A 19,981-nucleotide genomic window follows, 5' to 3' on the forward strand; every position below is an offset into this window, starting at 1 on the left:
GATACCCCACTCATTCTATGGATCCCAAAAACTTTCTTTATCATACAGCTGGTCCCCACTTAAAATGCCACTTAGGACATTTCCACAAGGGGGAAATTGGAAGGTTATCACAGAACCAATGCGGAGTCAGTCATGGAGTTTCACGTTCTTTCGCATGAGATCATCAAGCGCAAATCGAATGCAATCCAGAGTCAATCATAGGGTTTCATGTTCTTTCACATGAGGTTATCCTCCTCCTCCTCCTCTTCCTATTCCCTCTCTTCCCTGCAGCTGAAACTGTTGTGACTTTTGTGGGGAAGAGGTTACTTTTTTGACTTTTTGTGGGGAAGACTGTGAACTTTTGTGGGGAAGAGAGCCTCTGAGAAGGCACTGATGATCAGGAAGGTCCGACTCACCCACCTGGGCTCCTCTGAGGGCAACGGCGACGATGGTGGCGGCACCATTATCCATTTTCCTCCCCAGCCATGGGCATCGGCACTCTCCCCTGCCATTGGCAGTGTTGCTCCCCAGGGCCGGCAAGAGCCTCCTGGCCACCCATAATGCTGCCGCCTCCTCCGCAGACTCAGCAGCTCCAGCTGAGTGGCCATGGTGATGCCAAGGGAGCCCCGTTGGGGAAGACACTGCACCGGGGGACCCTGCAGGAGGCCCTCACCCAGCCCTATCGGTCCGCCAAAGCAGCTTCAGCTGAGCAGGGCACTGACCCACTGCTGCCCACATCGCCTGGCTCCCCTTCCCAGCCCAGCCACAGTCACACTCCATTAGCTGGAAGGATGAGGAGGGCCAAAGAGAGCTCTGACCAGCTCCCCGCTGCCGTGGACATGGGGTTTCCTTGCCGAGCCCCAAGACAGCCACCCTTCACTCCTGTGGAAATGACAGCTGGAACATGCACAGAAAAGGTATTTTGGGGTTGGCAATGGGGATTTGTCTGCCCCCATTTGATGATACAATGCGAATTGGGCCCACTTTAATGTGAATTTACATTCTTGCTGTGCGTGTGTATGATAACCATTCACAAACATATTTGCTTCTCTGCAATTCCAGCACTTAATTTTCGAGATGGGGGCACATATGCCCCCATGTGAAAAAGTCCATAGTAATCTTCAGGGCTGGGAGTGGTGCATGAGCCTAGGATCCCATTGTTAGCAATGGCAGTGGCTCTGTTTCTCCTGCTACCTGCCTTTCAAATTCAGGTTTCTATACAGATATTTGTCTGAAGTCTCAGAATAATTCCAAGGAGGGTGTCAATTTTTGAACATGTCACAAAGCAGCTTCTCCATAGGAGTGTTTCCGATGGTCCTGCGGAAAAAAAGCAGCTCGATACGGTCTGAAGAAATAAATTTCAAGGAAGGCAGGAGCAGCAGGAGCTTCCCAAACCTGAAAGGAGGAAGAAAAGTAATAAGCTGGGTTTGATGTTTCTGTTCCAAAATTTGAGACAGCAAATTTAGAAAGCATTCCCCCCCCTTTTTTTTTATTGTATTGGGACCCCATTCTTAGCAGTGGCTGAATTTTAAATATGGATTGTTTTAATATGTATACAGCATATCCTTCCTTGCTGTACAATGAAAGTGAACCAACAAATAAGATTATTCCCTCTGGGTCCTTTTGATAGGGAAAAGTGAGACTTGTTACAGTACATATGCTTTGCAATCCCGCACAAGGCATGAAATGTGATAATGCTGCAAGGTTGCTGAAGGGACTGAAGAAATTTTTTCCAGGCCCTGCAAAGCAAGGTATCCCCCAATTGAGTTCATGAGTTCCATGGACAAAGTCAACACAGACTTACTTGTCTAGATTATTTAAAAATGTACCATGGACCCCTGTCCTGCCCATATCACATTTCTCACCAAAATTAATGTAAAGCTGGGCAGAGGCTGCAACACTTACCATGGCTGTGGGAAAGTGGCAATGACATTCCTAAGAGTAGCCCTGACAAGAGTGGTAAGCATGTGAGCCTTCAGATGATGTTGGACTGCAAGTCCCAACAACTCAAGCCAGTGAGTGATGCTAGGAGTTGCAGTCCGAACAACTGGAGGTCCAGATGAGTTCTACTTCTGCCATCCAAAAATTACTGAGTCTAGTTCAAGCTCTGTCAACATGTCTAGAAACATGTCCATATTGGTTCACCTACTTCGCTGAGGCATTTCTCATGTACCAACATGTATATTTCCATCTTGGAAAACTGATTCAGCTGTTGGCTTTCTGTTTTTCATGCAACTAAAAGTAGAAGATGCCCACCAGAAAAGAAAGGCAGCTTTTCTAACAATCCTAAGCCTATAAAATACTTCCTGGACTGAATTAAAATGAATGTGAGAATCGGAGACAGGGTGCTGGGAGGATAACAACAAAGAAAAGCAAATATGGACAGAAGGTAGATCATTAGTTGATTTGGACTTCTGCTTCCCTAATCCCTGCTCATTGGCCATGCTGGCAAGGGATGATGGGAGTGGAAATCCAAAAGTCCTAGCAACCTGTGCCTTTTACCCACTCCTAGGGAAGAGCACTGGGCTGCCCATACCTGACAGGCTGGCTTGGGTAATGTATTTGATTATGCTGCCCCAGCATCACTTGAGACTGATCCTGCAAATTCTCCACCTGGTCTGGATCTTTCAGGCCTCTTGTTTCTGTAAAGGAAAATAAAACTGGAATTAAGTAGTATCACAGAAAGAACTGCTTGTAAGGAACCTCACATGTCAATTGGCACTGTTTTTTTGGATCTAGGCATGAAGGATGGTGTACAAGAAAGTGTAGGATGTCCTAACGTTTGCAGAATTCACTTGTATGAGAATTTTTACTTTTAAAAATAAAGCAAGGTTTTTTCAGAATTATATCCCTGTTGATAGCAAAGGGAGGATGAGTGTTTCTGTTATTAAATATTGCGGAATAAGCTAAATAAGAGGCTATGCCTAATTTGTACATTGTAGGCCAGTGATGGTGAACCTTTTACAGACTGAGTGCCCAAACTGCAACCCAGACCTGACTTATTTATTGCAAAGTGCCATGTCCCTCTGGCTTTCTAGTAAGAAACTCTGGCAAACTCTGTGCTAGGGCGACAGCATGTGTGCCCACAGAGAGGGCTCTGAGTGCCACCGCGTGCCATAGGTTCGCCATCACTGTAGGCTGTCGAATTCACACATTCTTTGTGGAGAATTTGCACTGTCTCAGTTTTAGTTGTTGTGTGCCTTCAAGTCCTTCCAGACTTCTTGAAGGATGTAGTGGTTTGAGTGCTGGACTACAACTCTAGAGACCAGGGTTCGATTCTTAGCTTAGCCATGAAATCCACTGGGGGACCTTGGACAAGTCACATGCTCTCAGCTTCAGGAGAAGGAAATGGCAAACCCCCTCTCATAGAATCATAGAATCGTAGAGTTGGAAGAGACCACAAGGGCCATCCAGTCCAAACCCATTCTGCCATGCAGGAAATCATAATAAAAGCATCCCTGACAGACGGCCATCCAGCCTCTGTTTAAAGACCTCTAAGGAAGGAGACTCCACTACACCCTGAGGAAGTGTTTTCCACTGTCAAACAGACCTGACTGTCAGGAAGTTCCTCCTAATGTTCAGGTGGAATCTCTTTTCCTGGAGCTTGCATCCATTGTTCCGGGCCCTAGTCTCTGGAGCAGCAGAAAACAAGCTTGCTCCCTCCTCAATATGACATCCCCCTCTGAACAAAGCATACCAAGAAAACTCCATGATAGGGTCACCTTAGGATCTCCATAAGTTGGAAATGACTTGAAGGCACACAACAACAACAACAACAGGAATTTCATGGGATTTTCTTGGCAAGATTTGTTCAGAGAGGGTTTGCCTTTACCTTCCTTTGAGACAGAGAATGTGCCCAAAATAACCCACTGGATTTCTTTGGCTAAGCAAGGATTCAAACCCAGAGTCATAGTCCAGTGCTCTAACCACTACACTGGCTGTACTGCCTTCATGCTGTACTTTAACTTGATAGTTTAGCAAATGCACAGCTTGGCCTGTAATCTACCATTCCTCCAGCCAGGCAACTCACCTGGTTTGAAGAGTACAATGGCCTTCATACAGGCAAACTCGGTGGGGTCCACTCCTAGGGCTTTGAAGCGTGCAATTACTTCTTGAAGGGCACGAATGTCCATTCCACCAGATACAAGCTTTCCATTGAGAGTGGGTGCCAGCTCTGACACAGAAAGCAGGGGGCAGGATTCCAGTGGTAAAGACCACTGGATGGCACAGAGCAGGAAAAGCTCACTCCAGGCTTCCTCCAGTAAGATCACCTGTAAGTGACATGACAGAAGGCTGAAGCGCTAGATAGTTTGGGAAGTGTATCCCATCATCCCTGGCTGTTAACTATGCTGATGGAAGTAGTGTTTCAACAATAACTGAAGGTCTACAGTAACATATTATACACCTTTATAGCAAATTCTTTTCATCTTTAAATTGTCAACCTGGTTTTGTCAAACCCATTTTGCCATCTACTAACTGGCACTTTCGACTTCTGTTGTTAGTACTGCTACTAAAATCATCATCATCATGAAAGTAATAAATAGGTGCTTGTTGTGTAATTTTCTATTATGACTTAATGTCAACTGTTTAACAATTGGCTAATATTTATCCACTTTACTCATATAACTTTCTGTTTCTTATCTTATTCTGTTGCCAGGTAGGTCTTCCACAATTGCCATTAATGGTAAAATGTATGCTTTCTTTGGTGCTAGATTGCTCAGCTAGAATGCTGACATTTGGATCAGTATGTCAACAAATAAATTGCTATCTTTATCTCACTAATGCCTCTGTTCTTGAAACGTAAAGGGGGCATGTGTTTCCTAGGACTCACCTGGTCTCGGAAAGGTAGGTTTGAGAAGACAGGTAGGTTCTTTGCCCATTTCACAGCCATGAAAAGGAGTCGGGCAGAGGTTTCATAGACGCTCTCAGGGCTGGTGGCTGGGTATGGGGAGATGTGAGCCTCACCCACTGGGCGTTCTGGTTCATTACCAGTTACATCAATGTTCTCATCAGCTGAAGAAAACCAAATCATCCATCAATATTGTGATGACTCTACTAAGTGCAAAACAAATGTCAACACAAGTCTGTTCCTATTTCTGTTCCTAAGGAAGGCTTAGCACAAGTGGAGTTGCCATGTACCAGCAGTAATGGACTACTGGTATAAAGAGGAGCACTGATGCTAAAATACTGAAATGAGCTTTAAAGGGATTTTAAGTGAGCAACACTGGACAATCTTTTCAGAATACTTTCAATGGCTATGCAGTTCAATTTCGAACCATAAGTTACTGCACCGGATGATGTCAACCCTAGAAATGCCACTGGAATGATCAAAAATGACTGACTAGAGTGATAAGCACCCAAGTCAGAAAGAGCTAGACTGATGCAGTACTGATGTAATACAAACTGATGCAGTACAAGCAAGAGTCTAGACTTATGCAGAACAAACAGTGAACACTAGATAGCAGCACAGGATAGTTCAACAGCCTCATTGAAGCACCGGTCCTGACCAGCCTTAGTTGCCTTGTGTTTCCAGTGGCTTTGCTCCAGTGTATGTGGTGTTCTCTACATTTTGCCTTAAGAAAGCATGCTCAAAGGCCATGGGTGCAAAGTTCAAAGTCCATTATGGGAGAAAGGGGGGATATAAATCCTATAAATAAAATAAAATAAAATAAAATGCCTCATTCAGCCTCTTAGGATTTGCAGCATTTCCATTGTTTTTGCTTTTGTTAACAACTCTTGAGTGGATCTTGACCCATGGTGACCCTGTAGAAGAGACATTTCCAAGATTCCCTGTTCTCCACTGCCCTGTTCAGTTCCTCGAACTCCTAAAATCCATACATTGGAATCTGATGTGAAAGCTTTCAAAAGCAATGAAATAATTCTTATTCCAAGAATGTATTTTGAGCTCCAGAACTGAACAAAGTTCATAGTTCTTACATACATTGAGATACATCCTACATGCTCACCCTCAATCTTTATTTCAGCCAGGACTTGGAAATATTACATGTTTGGACTACAGTTTCTAGAATGCTCCACCTGCCAGCTTGGTTAGTGATCAGTAGAGCTACATTTACCTTCTCAGTCCATCACTCACCTAGGGACAGTAAAGCAGAACCATTGGAATATGTCTACGCTATATGATTACAGTAACGTAGGGCCCAAACGGACAGGCCAAAATAAAGCTGTTTCGGGTCACATTGGAGGTATGCTGTTTAAATGACACGCCCCCCACTGCCTCCTCGCCCAAGGGAACACCGACGCCACCGCTGCCGCTGCTGGGACTGTGCCTCGTCGGGCGGCCTCCTCCCGGTGGTTTCGAAGGTGCGCAGCTGCGCACCGCCCCGGGAGTGCCGCCCGCGGACCGTGGGAGCTCCGACGCTGCGCTCCTGCGCAGCTGCGCAGTCTCAGCGGGTTCAGGAGGCTAGAATAGCCTTAGGAGCAGGGGATGCCTACAGTGGCTAACCCCTGCTCCGTTAACAGCCATAGGAGGGTGGGGGAGGGATAGGGATGCGGGGGATGCCTGGGCCGGGGATAACATCTTGGTGGGCGGGGCTCCAATTGAGGTAGTGTGGGGCAGGGGGAGGTATGGCGGTGGGAGAAGGGACTTGCGTTCCAGGGGAAGACGGGACAGATGCATCATTTCTGTCTCGCCTTCCTGTCCCTCTCCCAACCTGATGGACCTGAGGGTCACTCCAACCGTGCCACAAACCCTGTCGCTGCTCCTGTGCAATGCCAGGTCTATTAATAACAAGACCCACATCCTCCAGGATCTCCTGGAGGACTCTAAGTGTGACCTGGCTTGCATTACCGAGACCTGGCTGGGGCCTGAAGGGGATGCTGTGTGGGCTCAGGCCCTGCCCGTCGGGTACTCGGTGAAGGACCAACGCAGGTTAGGTGGGCGGGGGGGGGTGTGGCCTTGATACATAGGAACACCGTGTCCCTCACCAGGAACCATCTCCGACAGACCACCTATATCGAGTGTATTTACCTGACCCTAAAGGCTAGGGACAGTCTGGGGATTCTGTTAGTGTATCGGCCACCCCGTGCATTAGCGGACTCCCTTAACGAGCTGACACAGCTGGTTGCTGAGCTGATGTTGGAGACACCCAGGCTTCTTGTCCTGGGTGACTTCAACATCTCCCTCACGGCCAGCTACGTTCCATCCGGTGTGGCTCGGGAATTCATGGACACCATGGCGGCCATGGGCCTGTCCCAGCTGATACAGGGTCCTACGCATTGTGCAGGTAATACTCTCGATTTGGTCTTCTGTTCGGAGGCGGAAAATCCGTGGGCGGAAATTGCTAATATTTCCCCCTTGTCATGGACGGATCATTTCCTGGTAGAGGTGAAAATCAAGGCTTCTACCCATTTCCCCCCCGGGGGTGGTGGACCAGTTAGGATGGTCCACCCTCGAAGGCTGATGGAACCTGAGAGGTTCCAAGAAGCCTTAGAGGGACTTGCGGTTGGAAATGACGGCGACTCTGTTGATGCCCTTACCGGTATTTGGAATACCGGTCTTTCTGGGGCTATACACAGAATCGCTCCCAAGCGTCCTCTCAGGCCCGCTTCCAATCGTAAGCCCTGGTATACGGAAGATCTCCGGGCGAGGAAGCGGGTTCTGCGACGGCTAGAGTACCGTTGGCGGAAACACCTTTGCTTAAACGACAAGACTCTCCTAGACCGGCTGTTGAAGGACTACGGAGAGGCAATACGAGCAACAAAGAATTCGTTCTATGGTGCTCGTATTGCGTCCGCTGAGTCACGTCCGGCAGAGTTGTTCAGGGTAGTCAGGGAGCTAACTCAGCTCCCTCCTGCCCTGAACCAGATCCTTGAACCTTCTAAGGCCTGCTGTGACCTTTTTAATGACTTTTTTGTGGATAAAACTTCTCGCATAAGCGAAGGTCTGAACGCCGATGTTATTGCAGAGCCTAGGGTAGAAGTGTCCAGAGCCTCCGTGGACTGTGTTATACTGGATCAGTTTGAGTCGGTGAGTACCGAGGATGTGGACAAGATCCTCGGAAGTGTTCGGAAAACAACCTGCTCTCGCGATCCCTGCCCCTCGTGGTTAGCAGCCCAGGGGGGACCGGTGGTAACACTATTGTTACGCCGGATAATTAACACCTCTCTGAGGGATGGGCGATTTCCATCGGATCTTAAATTGGCCATCGTAAGACCGATCCTAAAAAAGCCCTCCCTCGACCCCCTGGTACATAATAATTATCGGCCTGTCTCGCTGCTACCATTTTTTGGGGAAGGTGATCGAGAGGGCGGTTGCGATCCAGCTTCAGGCGGTCTTGGATGAAACGGATTATCTGGACCCATTTCAAACTGGCTTCCGGGCGGGTCACGGGGTTGAGACGGCCATGGTCGCCTTGGTCGATGATCTCCGTCTGAGCGTCGACAGGGGAAGCGTGTCCCTGCTGGTGCTCTTGGACATCTCAGCGGCTTTCGATACCATAGACCATGGTATCCTTCTGGGGCGCCTGGCTGAGGTGGGAATCGGGGGCACTGCGCTCCAGTGGTTCCGTTCCTACCTCTCTGGGAGGTCCCAGATGGTGCAGCTGGGGGGGCGTGTGCTCCAGCGAGCGGGCCCTTAAAACCGGGGTCCCTCAAGGAGCCATTCTGTCCCCCATGCTATTCAACATTTACATGAAACCGCTGGGAGAGATCATCCGGAGACATGGGGCGCGGGGTTATCAGTACGCTGATGACACCCAAATCATTTTCTCTATGTCTCCGACTGATGCAGTGACTGGGGATGGCCTCTCTCCTCTCGTGGCCTGTTTGGAGTCAGTAATGGGCTGGATGAGAGAAAACCGACTCAAACTTAATCCAGAGAAAACGGAGGTACTAGCGATAGGCCCCCCTGGTTCAGGAATGGCGGTGGTTCCACCTGTCCTGAATGGGGTCACGCTCCCTGTGAAGGACTCCATGCGCAGTCTGGGGGTGCTTCTTGACTCGTCCCTTCACCTGACTGCTCAGGTGAATGCGACGGTCAAGAGCACCTGTTATCAGCTTCGGCTGATTCGCCAGCTGCGCCCATACCTGGCCCAGAGGGACCTTGAAACTGTAGTACACGCTCTGGTAACTTCGAGATTGGATTTCTGCAACGTACTCTACATGGGGCAACCCTTATACCAAACTCGGAAGCTGCAAGTGGTGCAGAACATGGCAGCGCGGCTGGTCACTGGTGTTCCCAGGACCAGCCATATAACACCCGTGCTTAAAGATCTCCATTGGCTGCCCATCCGCTTCCGAGCTCAATATAAGGCGTTGGTGATTACCTATAAAGCCCTAAATGGCTTGGGTCCAGGATTCCTGAAGGACCGCCTCTCCCCGTACATTCCGCCTCGCACCCTCAGAACATCTGGGCAGCAACTCCTGAAGGTGCCTGGGGCTAGGTTGGCTGCTACGGCCAGAAGATCCTTCTCCATAGCTGCCCCAGCCCTTTGGAATACGCTGCCCACAGAGCTCCGCTCATCTACCACCCTGGCCCAATTTAGGAAGGGTCTCAAAACCTTCCTATTCAATCAGGCATTCCCCGACTAAACATCCTGTGGGCCTCCCTCCTCTCTCGTGGCCGTGAGGTTGGGCTAATGGGGTCTTTTATTGTTTTATGAATTGCTGTTGTTTTAATGTGTTTTTAACTGTATACTGCTCGCACTTCGGTGCATTTGTAAGCCGCCCTGATCTTTTGGAAGGGCGGGGTATAAATAAAGATTTTATTATTATTTTTTTATTAAATGACACATGCATCTTAAGAGGCCAGAAGCTGCACCAAAGCTGTGTTCGTCTTTAGGACTAGAGTGTGGCTTTGGCACAGCTTTTGGACTCTTAGGACGCAGGCGTCATTTAAATAGCACACCTCCAAAGTGACCCAAAGCAGCTTTATTTTGGCCTGTCTGTTTGAGCCCAGAGAGTAACTTAAATTACTCTGAAGATGCCAGCCACAGATACTGGCAAAACATCAGGAAGAAACTCTTCTAAAACATGGCCACATAGCCCGAAAAATCCACAAAAAACTATGGATGCCAGCCATGAAAGCCTTCGACTTCATAATAACTTAAATGTCATGATATCACCATTATACATAATCCTAAGAAGTACTTAGCATTCCCCGCTACAGAAATCTAATGCTACGGTTGACTGTGGTGGAGTAGAGCTCTCTAGCAGAAAATTCTAAGTATTTCACCAGTCTAGAATTCCACAGCGCGAAGCCATGACACCTAAAGTAGTATCAAACTGCTGTAGCTGTTCAAAGTAGACAGACTCTTAGTTCCTAGTGCATTACAAGCCACCTACCATCCTCTGGCTCCAACTTGGCACACGTCTCAGCGGTCATCAGGCTAGCCATAAAACGATGGTTGCTGGGGGGAGTTGGGGCTCGGGCCCTTGAAGCCCCGGTCATGGAGCAGGAGTTGGGGGCCCTGAGGCTCTGTAGGGAAGGACAGGGTGGTTGTGGTGGCAGTGGAGGTAGCGCAGCATCCCGTGTGGTAGCCACATGCTCAGGTTGCTGTTCGGAGTCTAGGTCGATGGCATCAAGACGAACCTGTGCAGTGCTGCGGGGCTGGCGTTCATTCTGTACAGCTGGAGAGAGAAAAGTGGAGAGGTGAGTAGCCGAGGAAGCAGATGGATCACTGCTCTATTGTCCCGATAGTGCTTAAAATACAGGGGTTTGGTTCTAGATCCCTCCATGGATACCAAAATCTGTAAATACTCAAGTCCCATTAAATACAATGGCATAGTAAAATGGTGCCCCTGTGTAAAATAGCAAAATCAAGCTTTGCTTTTGGGAATTTATATATTTTAAAAATATTTTCAAACTGTGCCCACCCGTTCTTTCCACCCCATCAATCTGTGCTCACCATCCTTGTTCATTCCTGCCTGCAGGCATTTCTTCAGGCGGCAGGCTTGGCATTGGTTCCTGTGTGCTTTGTCCACTGGACACATCCCTGTGCCAGCTTGGCACCTGTGGAGAACAATACAACAGTGCAATGTATGTGGTCTCAGCAATGGGCTCACCTGCTTTATGTATTGTGGCCCTTGCTTTTCTTCTTTACGACACAAAGCAAATGTTCTCAACGAAGGAAAATCCAATTCTGAGCTAAGAAAAACTGGATTCAGTAAACTATTTTATTATGTAAATTCATATATTTGTATTTCTTCAAAAAGAGATTAGCATTCACTAATCATGGAACAAAGCAAAGAGACACAAAGCTCATTGGTACATTACCCCCCCGAGGACAGAAAATCCTACAAAGCCTGCATTTCTGGATGCTCATATTAGAGCAAGCCTTGCTCATATATTTTGAAGCCTAAAGACTAGTAGCTTGCTTTTGAAAAAGCACTAAAGCTAAGAATGATCTGAAGAAGTATTTTGTGCTTAAAATATGTACAGGAAATGGAGTTAGAAAAGCAGAGAGCTCTACTTTAAGCAGACCATTCTAAAAAGAAAGTTTCTTTCACACCACATCATTACAACACTGCAAATCCTCTGCCACAGCTCCATCCTGTGCAATTCTGGGATCCATTGTTTCATGAAGGATTTAGGATTCTCTGTTGAAGAGGACCTGTGCTGCACCAACTCACACATCCCAGGATTCTGTAGAATGCAGCCATAGCACTTAAAGTGGTATTTTTGTTTTTGTTGTGTGGCATCAAGTTGTTTCCAATTTATGAAGCTTCTAAGGTGACCTGATCATGGGATTTTCTTGGCACATTTCTTCAGAAAGGTTTGGCATTGCCATCCTCTAAGGCTAAGAGAGTGTGACTTGCCCAAGGTCACCCAGTGGGCATTTGACTCAGTGAGTATTTGAACCCTGGTCTCCAGAGTAGTAGTCCAAGGAGAATTTCAGAAGGGGGGAAAACGGAGTAAAAGGCATAATCCTAGCATAATCACATGACTGCACTGAAGATTTTCAGACAATGTTACACTCATTCAGGACTTCTCCCAGGAAGAATGCAGCTTGCTCTGGCAACAAACCATTCATGGGTCCCATGAATGGCTTCGCAATAGCTTGAATGAAGTGTGATTGAGAGAGTGCAAAAGTTAATCACGCTTCACTTGTCCTATTGAGGAAGCAACCGAGGATATTTACTCAGACGGCATTTTGGTGATGGAAATCCATTCTCATTGCCAGTATCGGTTTTGCAGTGGATTTTTGTCTTCTTTTGAGATATAGGGCACAATTTTGTTTACACTGGATTAAAAGAATGTAGTGAAGTAATAAATTTTACTTTTTTGTACTGTATTCTGTGCGGGATGAAAACATGATTTGCAGACATGCGCTGTAGTGCCGAAATGGCACATGCATGAAATGATCAGTTCCAGTGTTCTCAACCAAGGAAAATCCATCATTCGTGGATGTGTGCAGAACTCGATCTTGATACTATTTGGCAATGACAAACCCCTCTGCAGTTATCATATGCCATGCAGGAATACACAGTCAAAGCACTCTCAACTCCTATCCAGACTCTGTTTAAAAACCTCCAATTAAGGAGACTCCACCACTCTCCAAGAGAGTGTATTCCACTGGCAAAGAAGCTCTCACCATTGGGAAGTTCTTCCTAATGTTGAGGCAGAATCTCTTTCCCTGTAATTTGCATCCATTGTTCTGTATCTTATTCTCTGGAGCAGCAGAAAACAAGCGCCCCATCCCTTCAAATATTTAAACATACCTATCATGTCATCTCTTAATCTTCTCTTCTCCAGGCTAAACATACCTAGCTCCCCAAGTCACTCTTCATAGAGCGTGGTTTCCAGACCATTCACCATTTTTGTGATCAGCCAAAAAAGTAATTTCCCCACACTCTAGATCCAAGCCTAGACCTACTCCTGCTGTCACAAAATCTGGACCACCCAGTCTTTTACCTGCTCTAAAGAAAATGTGAAAACACTGGGGAATCTGATCAGGCGTCTCCCACTGTACCATACTAGATTTGCCTTTAACCCACCTGCTGTCCTCTTTACTTTCCAGCACAGACAGAGTGGATGGGACCAGGTCCAAAGATGGCCACACCTTACCTGTAGATCAGCTTCCTGCGGACACTGCGCTTAAAGAAACCACTGCAGCCATTGCAGGCATAGATGCCATAGTGCTTCCCGCTGCTAGTATCTCCACACACCTTGCAGAGCAAGACTGGGCTTCCGACTTTCCCAGGAGCCATGCTGAGCCCTACTGGGAGGAGACAACGTAGGTCTCAAAGTAAAGCTACCCAAAGGGAGCAACATCAAAACAAAATGGACAGCAGCATTCATTAGTACTTATACCTAATATATGTTGAATTAAAATTGCCATGTTTTCAAAATAGCAATATAGGACAATTGAAATTCATGGCCTGTGGGTGAACAGTCAGGAAGGGGTTGTTAACAAGTTTGTATTCTGTCTAAATACCAAATGAAAGTGTTGATTTCAGTTAGTTTAGCCATGTATTTCTCTGCAAAATTAACATGTCTGTTGTTTTTGTTGTTGTTGTCACCATGTCAGAAATAACTTGAAGACATAGAACAACAATAGGGAAGAAAACTTGCCTCCAAAAAGAAACCAATAGGAAGTAGAATATTTTGCATTTTCACTATGTTTAGTTATCATGTGCCATTAACTTAGTTCATTTTCTGCCTCATCTCAAACTGTAGTTGTACTTCCCTACCAATGGCACTATTGGGACACAACTTTGGAGCAGATATTCTGGTTCCCATTCAGCAGAATGAGCAAGTGGGCCTCAAACCACAGCAACAACAACAAAAACAAAAACATAGAAACAGAGGTGCCCTCCCACATTATACAGAAACTGAAATAATACACAGCAGCACCCTTTAAAGAACATATCTTCCATAAGATCATAATGTGCAGAGTCTAATATACAGTTACTGTACCACTATTCCCCATGAGTTTATGAGATCATTTCCGATATCTGATGAGATGAGCCATAATAAGCCAAGAGGATAATATGACATTGCCACATTGGTTTGAAAATTTGCTTGTGAGTTTTGGTTTTCAAGTGTTGGCTCTCACCCTTTCTTCCAAGAAAGTCAAGATGATATACATGGTTCATGCCACCTTAATCTTACCCATCCAATAAGTCAAGTTATCCTCGACTTTCCTGTGTGGTAAGTTTTGCTGAGAGATGCTGACTTGCCCAAGATTGCCCAATAAGCTTTATGACAAAGTAAGGGGCCTGAAGTCAGATCTCACCAGTCCTAGTCCAGTACTCTGACTCCCTACCCAGCTCCCCATATCTTTTACATTTGCTTGCCTATTATTTAACCATTTTGGCAGTCTGACTTTTGGTGGTTTGTTCACTTGATGTTTTCATCCTAGTTGGGGCTAGAGGACCTGAGTACTTCTAAATAAACCTGTTATGTGCAAGTGAATATATGATCCTTCTTCTCCTCTACAGGCATAAAAAACAAGGTAGACTCACAGAGCTTTAAAGTGCTCCATGAATGTCTTGATGTTCTATGTGAAATTTACTTGGCTTCCCTCCCTTTCCAATTCTTGGGGGCTTTCCTCTGAGAAATCCTAACTTAGTCCAATGTACAGAGAACATCAGAGAGTTGGTGCTCCATTGATCCATCAACAATATAATGGTTCTCAGGGCCAGACCAAGAAATTTAACTGCCTGTGATGAAAAAGAAAGTGGTGTTGTTTCCAACCACTCTTATAAGAGGTCCACCTCTTATTTTCAAATCACAGTTATTCTTCAAATCAGAGTACAATTTTGTATCTTTTGTATCTGCTGGGCTTTGATTCCAGAACACCCCATGGATACCAAAATCTGTCAATGCTCAAGTCCCATTAAATACAGTGGCATAGTAAAATGATGTCTCTTGCACAAAATGGCAAAATCAGATTTGCTTTTTGGAATTTGTATTTTAGAAATATTTTTCAGACCATGGGTACTCAAATCAGTGGATAAAAAAATCCATGGATATGGAAGGCTGACTGTTCACTAATGGGATTGTGTTCCCCACCCCATCTGATGGAACAAATAAGTTCTAGGGAAACCAAGGCTAGATTGAGAAACATATGTGGGAAGAAAATACTTAGGAAGCAACCAGGAGACTGCCATTTCTGCTGCCTCCTTCCTTCTGCTAACTAAGGTAAGGTAATCACAAAGAAGGCCAGTTTTACTAGGTCCCAACTCTTATTCAGGAAGGAAAATTAGTATGATGCTATTTCTGAGGAATAGAGGTGGCAGGGGAGTTCCCCTTTGGCTCCAGCATCAAGAGAGAAGTGAGAATCATGTGGCCCTCCTTTATTGAACTACCATTTTTAGATTGTAAGCCTGAGGGCAGCAAATCGTGTAAATAATAATAATAATAATAATAATAATAATAATAATAATTGTACGTCGCTCTGAGAGCCTTTAGGGCTGAAGGGCAGGGTATAAATATGGTAAACAGATAAAATAAAAATAAATCCCAGGATCTGTAGCCAGCTCAGTCAAAGGTGAGGCATGCTGGGAGTTGCAGTGTGAAAACATCTGGAAGGCTGATGGATTTTGACTCCTTGTCTAAAAGGACATCACCCAAAGTTGCATTGGTGCTCATGCTTCTGCCCAACTACAGTTTGGGCCTACGATTAGGAGGAACCTGAGCGGGGGACAGATGCAAGAAAGAAGAGGACCAATGTGACTTACCTGGCTGGTTGCCCTCCAGTCCTTTGTTTATCACCGACTCTGTTGGGGAGGCAGTCATGCTTGTGCTTGATCAGGGCAGGGAGGATGGGTAGGTCTTGCCGCTCTGGTTCCCCAGGACTCTCCTTTGCTGTGTTACAAATCCAGCCTCTTCCTCCTCAGATGTTGACCCAGTGCCAAACAGCAGGAGAAGCAGTTGTGCCCAGGCTAATGTGGACCAGCTGCTATCTACGGTCAAAACTGGGCAAGTTGTTGTCAGCCTCCCTTCAGTACAAGCCAGACTCTTCCATGGGAGATGGTGACTACCACTAGCCTACCAGCTGTCCTCTTCCATGTCAAGGAGAGCCCTGCTCTTCCTTGAGGGTCTCTGGATAGTTTGTGTGTGTGTCTGTGCCCTGCCCGCGTGTGAGTCCCCTTCTCTTCAAGGCTCCTGTGGTGTAGCGGGGAAGATTAGCCCTTAACGCTGTGTAAGCAGATGCCTCTCTGTCATCCTCTTAATCTTTAGCCTCTCTCCAAAGGTGGAACCATCAGCCATGCAAAGAAGAATGGGAAAGGTGCCGAAGAACCGTCAGTGAGCCCTGAATGGTGCCAGAAACCTGTAACCAGAACTCCCCCTGACACCGAATCTGTCCGCACCATTTCTATCCATGGCTGCTTAACAAAACAGCCCTCATGCCATGCTCTTGCCATCCATCTATGGGGCAATTATGACTCATTTGTTCAGCCATCAGCTGGCGGGCCAAAAGTGAAGGTTGGCTCTGTTTTCTAGGCATTTGATCTACCTTAGCTCTCACCCCCCCACTAATCATCACAACATTGTCTATTTTTGCTGGCATACTGAGACCCAATAGAAGTCGTTTTTGGAAAGGGAGGCTAATCTACAAGGACAGCTGCTGATCAGAACTAAATATTTAATGGGGCATTTTTTCAAGCAGGTGAGTGCACTGACTCCCCAGGTAGGTCCTGTATAATTGATGAAGGGAAAGGTGAGGGATAAAGAAACTTGCCAAGGAAATCACAGGGCCTTGAAGAGAAGGAGGATGCTCAAACTCACTTCCTGACTCCTGGGATGATCTTGCAGAAACTTCTGGAATCAAGCTAAAATTGTGGTGCTGATACACTGTGAATACTGCCACATGGCCTTGGACACTGCTTTAAATGCTGTGGCTCAATGCTATGAAATTCTGGGAATGGTAGTTTGTTGTTGGTGCCACAACAAACTACCATTCCAAGAATTCCATATCATTCAGCCACAGCACTTAAAGCTGCATCAAACTGGATTATTTCTGCAGTGTGGATCCAGCCATGGAGGAGGAAATGTATTGCTTCTTGGTGCTAAACTGAGAAAGGTTACCTTTCTGACTTCCCAGAATTCCCCTACCAGTCTGGCCAGTGGCTAGGCTGACTGGGGGATTCTAAGAGTTGCCATCCAAAACTGAACTTTTACAAATGTTTTGGCCAGAATCCCATTGGCTAATCACAGTGGAGTGACTATAGCGCTACATGGCATAAGAACATTTGGGGCATTGTCCAAGGAATCATCAGTACCTCCTTATGCAATTAATTTTGTGCAATGTGGAATGCAGATGGGTGGTACCTGAGAACACTTTGGTTCCCTTGGCTGCTGTTTGGTCATGGAGTGCATTTGGGCACTGTCCATCTGCCATTGCAGATGGTAATGCCATGTGCAGTGCAGTGGCAATGCAGTTGGGGAGGAGCAGTGGCATCACTAGGGGAGTGCGGATCGCACCAGATGACCCCTAAGGGGGTGGTGACACCACTGCTCCTCAAACACCAACGTTTTGGCAGAAATGGGCTGTGGCATTCATCTGTTTCCCTTTAAAATGTCTTAAAAGATGGTGGGAGTGGGATGATGCTCAGTGGGAAGTGAAACAAGAGACCCCAGAATTTTTTAAAATTCAAATTTCAAAATTTTAATTAAAATATTGTTTAAATTTTAAAAAAATGTTTTAAAATTTTCTTTTAAAAAAATAACATTTTAACCAAATCTTCACTATGCATATGTAAATACATTTAGGTTGTGCATATGGTATTGTAATTTGAAAGTATAATTTTAATTTTGCTACTTGTTTATGTCACAACTATTAGCATTACGATTTATGAGTAACATTAGTGCACAAAAGCATTACTAAGGATTCTGTATGGTGTGAAACAGAAGAATGTCAATGGGGGACAGGTGACACCATGAGTTACCACACTGGGTGATACCAACCCGAGGGATGCCACTGGGGAGGAGGAGCCTTTGGCAAGTGAACCTCAAGGCAATAGATGGATGGTGTGTGGAATTCCTTTGGCACTCCTTGGGAGTGGAGGTATGGCCAGGTGCCACCCAGCTGCTATGGTAACTGGTAAAAAGAGAAGCCCAAACTCCAGCATAAGTATGCGGGAAGCACTTTGGACTGCACAAAACTTGATTTCAGCTTAGAGTTCTATCAGCAGGATATTAACACAATGTTAAAGAGTAGAGAACATCTATTCAGTATTTCAGCCTTGTTCTAACTCATGGATACTACATTCCATTCTCCTTCCCATTGGGGTTTCTCATGTTCCCTCTAGTCAGTCAACATACTGCAACTTAGCATTCAACAAGGGTATTTGTGGAGAAGGGTATCCCAGCTTAAGCACTGGAGACAGAAGGAATTATATCAGACAGGTTGTTCAGAGTGGCACTGTTTGAAATTCAGCCCATTCTGACCTTGTAAAACTTGGGCAGGTAGCAGAGGAGGGCTTGAGCTGAATCTAGCCGTAATGTTCTACCTCTACACCACAATGGACAACTAGATAGATCTCCCAAACCATTGTAGGCTTTGTCCAGAGTAATGCAAACACTGCAAAGTAATGTCAGAGATTTTGAGTTCTCCAAGACTCTTCATCAGGTTAAATTTAACAAAAAGAAGTTGTTAAAGAAGTTGGAGAAAGATGAGCATAATGTTGAAAGAGAGTCATAATGCTGATGGTTACTCCTTCTTGTTTGGCACATATAAAATCTAATAGCAATTGGATGGTTAGTGACCATTGTTCTGGAAGTTGCTGTATTTACAGCTCCCATCGTCTCTGACCATAGGCCATGCCAGCTGGGACAAGTGAGAGTTGCAGTCATGCAATGTCTTTACTGGAGAGCCACTAGTTTCTCATGCCCACATATCAACATAGCTGAAGCTGGATTTTCAATGGCGCGACAGCAAAGGTGCTTAGGACAGAAGAGAGAGAGAGAGAGAGATGGTGCAGCCAGGACACACAATGCACAGCATATCCCCCAAATCTGGTGCAGTCAGGACACACAAGCCTATCAGCAACAAACCTGGAGCATAATGCCTTAAACCAAATTTTAAAAACTCACATTTTTCTCTAAATTTTCCAGAAAACTTTGGTGTTTCCTGTGTGTAAATAATGGATCCTGGCATTGGGCAGGATGGAGGAAGCAGAACAGATTGTTGCCTGGCAAGAATGGCCATGTTCCTCTGTTAGCTCTTACCTCTGCTGCCTTTCTTCCATCAGCTCCCAGATCCACAATAGATCACTGTCTGGCAGGGGCAGCCATTTACCAATGCCCAGGCTAGCTCCCCACCACTCTAGGGTTGAAGCCATGGGAGATGCAGGTGCGCAAATGTCTTACTTGCAGGTCCATTCCTTTTAGATATATAGAAAGAGCATGTTTCTTGTATTTTGTGGAGGTTTAAGATGAGGTGGACAATGTGTGGCCCTCTAGATCCCTGCAGTCCTGGACAGCATTGCCAAGGGAGTGAGAGGAAGCTGCAGATCAGGAACATCTGTAGGGCCAACTTTCCCAGGTCCTGGTCTACAGGTAGACATGCAGGCAATGTACTACTCACTGAGGGTATTTTCACACTGCACAATTAACACATTATGATTCTACTTTGGCTCCAACTGCAGTTTCCTATTGTGTCTTGAAGTTTGTAGTTTGCTGAGAAATTGGAGCTCCCTGGGAGAAAATTTTAAATACATCTCCCTAAAGTACAGGCCCCAGGGTTTCATAGGATGGTACCACAGCAATTAAAGTGGAATCATAGCACTACATTGGTGCAGTGTGAAAGAGCCCAGCCTTAGGAGAACTCTTCAAGGTTGGTCTAAAGAAACATGAGATCTCACAATGTAGCTTCTTGGGGGCTTTGGGGCATGTTTGCACCTCTGCATTCCTTCCTTCCATTGTTTTGGAGAGCTGTTTGTTTCAATTTATTAAGTTCACCCAAGGGCTCTTCCAAAGGTATTTAAAAACTAGGAGTGTGGTTTGCTGACGTGGTGCTGGAAATTAGTGTCATAACATTTTATAAAGCAAAAATGCAATTTCACCAGTGCACTATAGCACTACAACTTTAAAAAG

At 45.9% G+C, this 19,981-nt stretch overlaps 1 protein-coding gene across 1 annotated transcript; it reads right to left on the reverse strand.

Annotated features, from left to right (window-relative positions):
* Positions 1–882: 882 nt before the first annotated feature.
* Positions 883–15,679, reverse strand: NR2E3 (nuclear receptor subfamily 2 group E member 3). Its single transcript, XM_042476656.1, has 8 exons — positions 15,622–15,679; positions 13,004–13,154; positions 10,845–10,948; positions 10,282–10,566; positions 4,811–4,992; positions 4,010–4,250; positions 2,516–2,621; positions 883–1,374 (listed from the first exon to the last, which is right to left on the reverse strand). Exons 1-8 carry the CDS (start codon positions 15,677–15,679, stop codon positions 1,242–1,244), a joined length of 1,260 nt encoding a protein of 419 aa, XP_042332590.1. The 3' UTR covers positions 883–1,241.
* Between the last annotated feature and the right edge of the window lie 4,302 nt (positions 15,680–19,981).

The sequence above is a fragment of the Sceloporus undulatus genome, chromosome 6 (genome assembly GCF_019175285.1).
Source record: "Sceloporus undulatus isolate JIND9_A2432 ecotype Alabama chromosome 6, SceUnd_v1.1, whole genome shotgun sequence".
NCBI lineage: Eukaryota > Metazoa > Chordata > Lepidosauria > Squamata > Phrynosomatidae > Sceloporus > Sceloporus undulatus.

What these genes read in the sequence shown, in the direction of transcription:
- NR2E3 (XM_042476656.1), bottom strand. Translation starts at nt 15,679, where the DNA reads ATGACTGCCTCCCCAACAGAGTCGGTGATAAACAAAGGACTGGAGGGC. An exon ending in ACTGGAGGGCAACCAGCCAG is followed by an intron (nt 13,155 to 15,621) that starts GTAAGTCACATT and finishes TCCTCCCAGTAG; the next exon opens with GGCTCAGCATGGCTCCTGGG. An exon ending in GGCAGGAATGAACAAGGATG is followed by an intron (nt 10,567 to 10,844) that starts GTGAGCACAGAT and finishes TTCTCTCTCCAG; the next exon opens with CTGTACAGAATGAACGCCAG.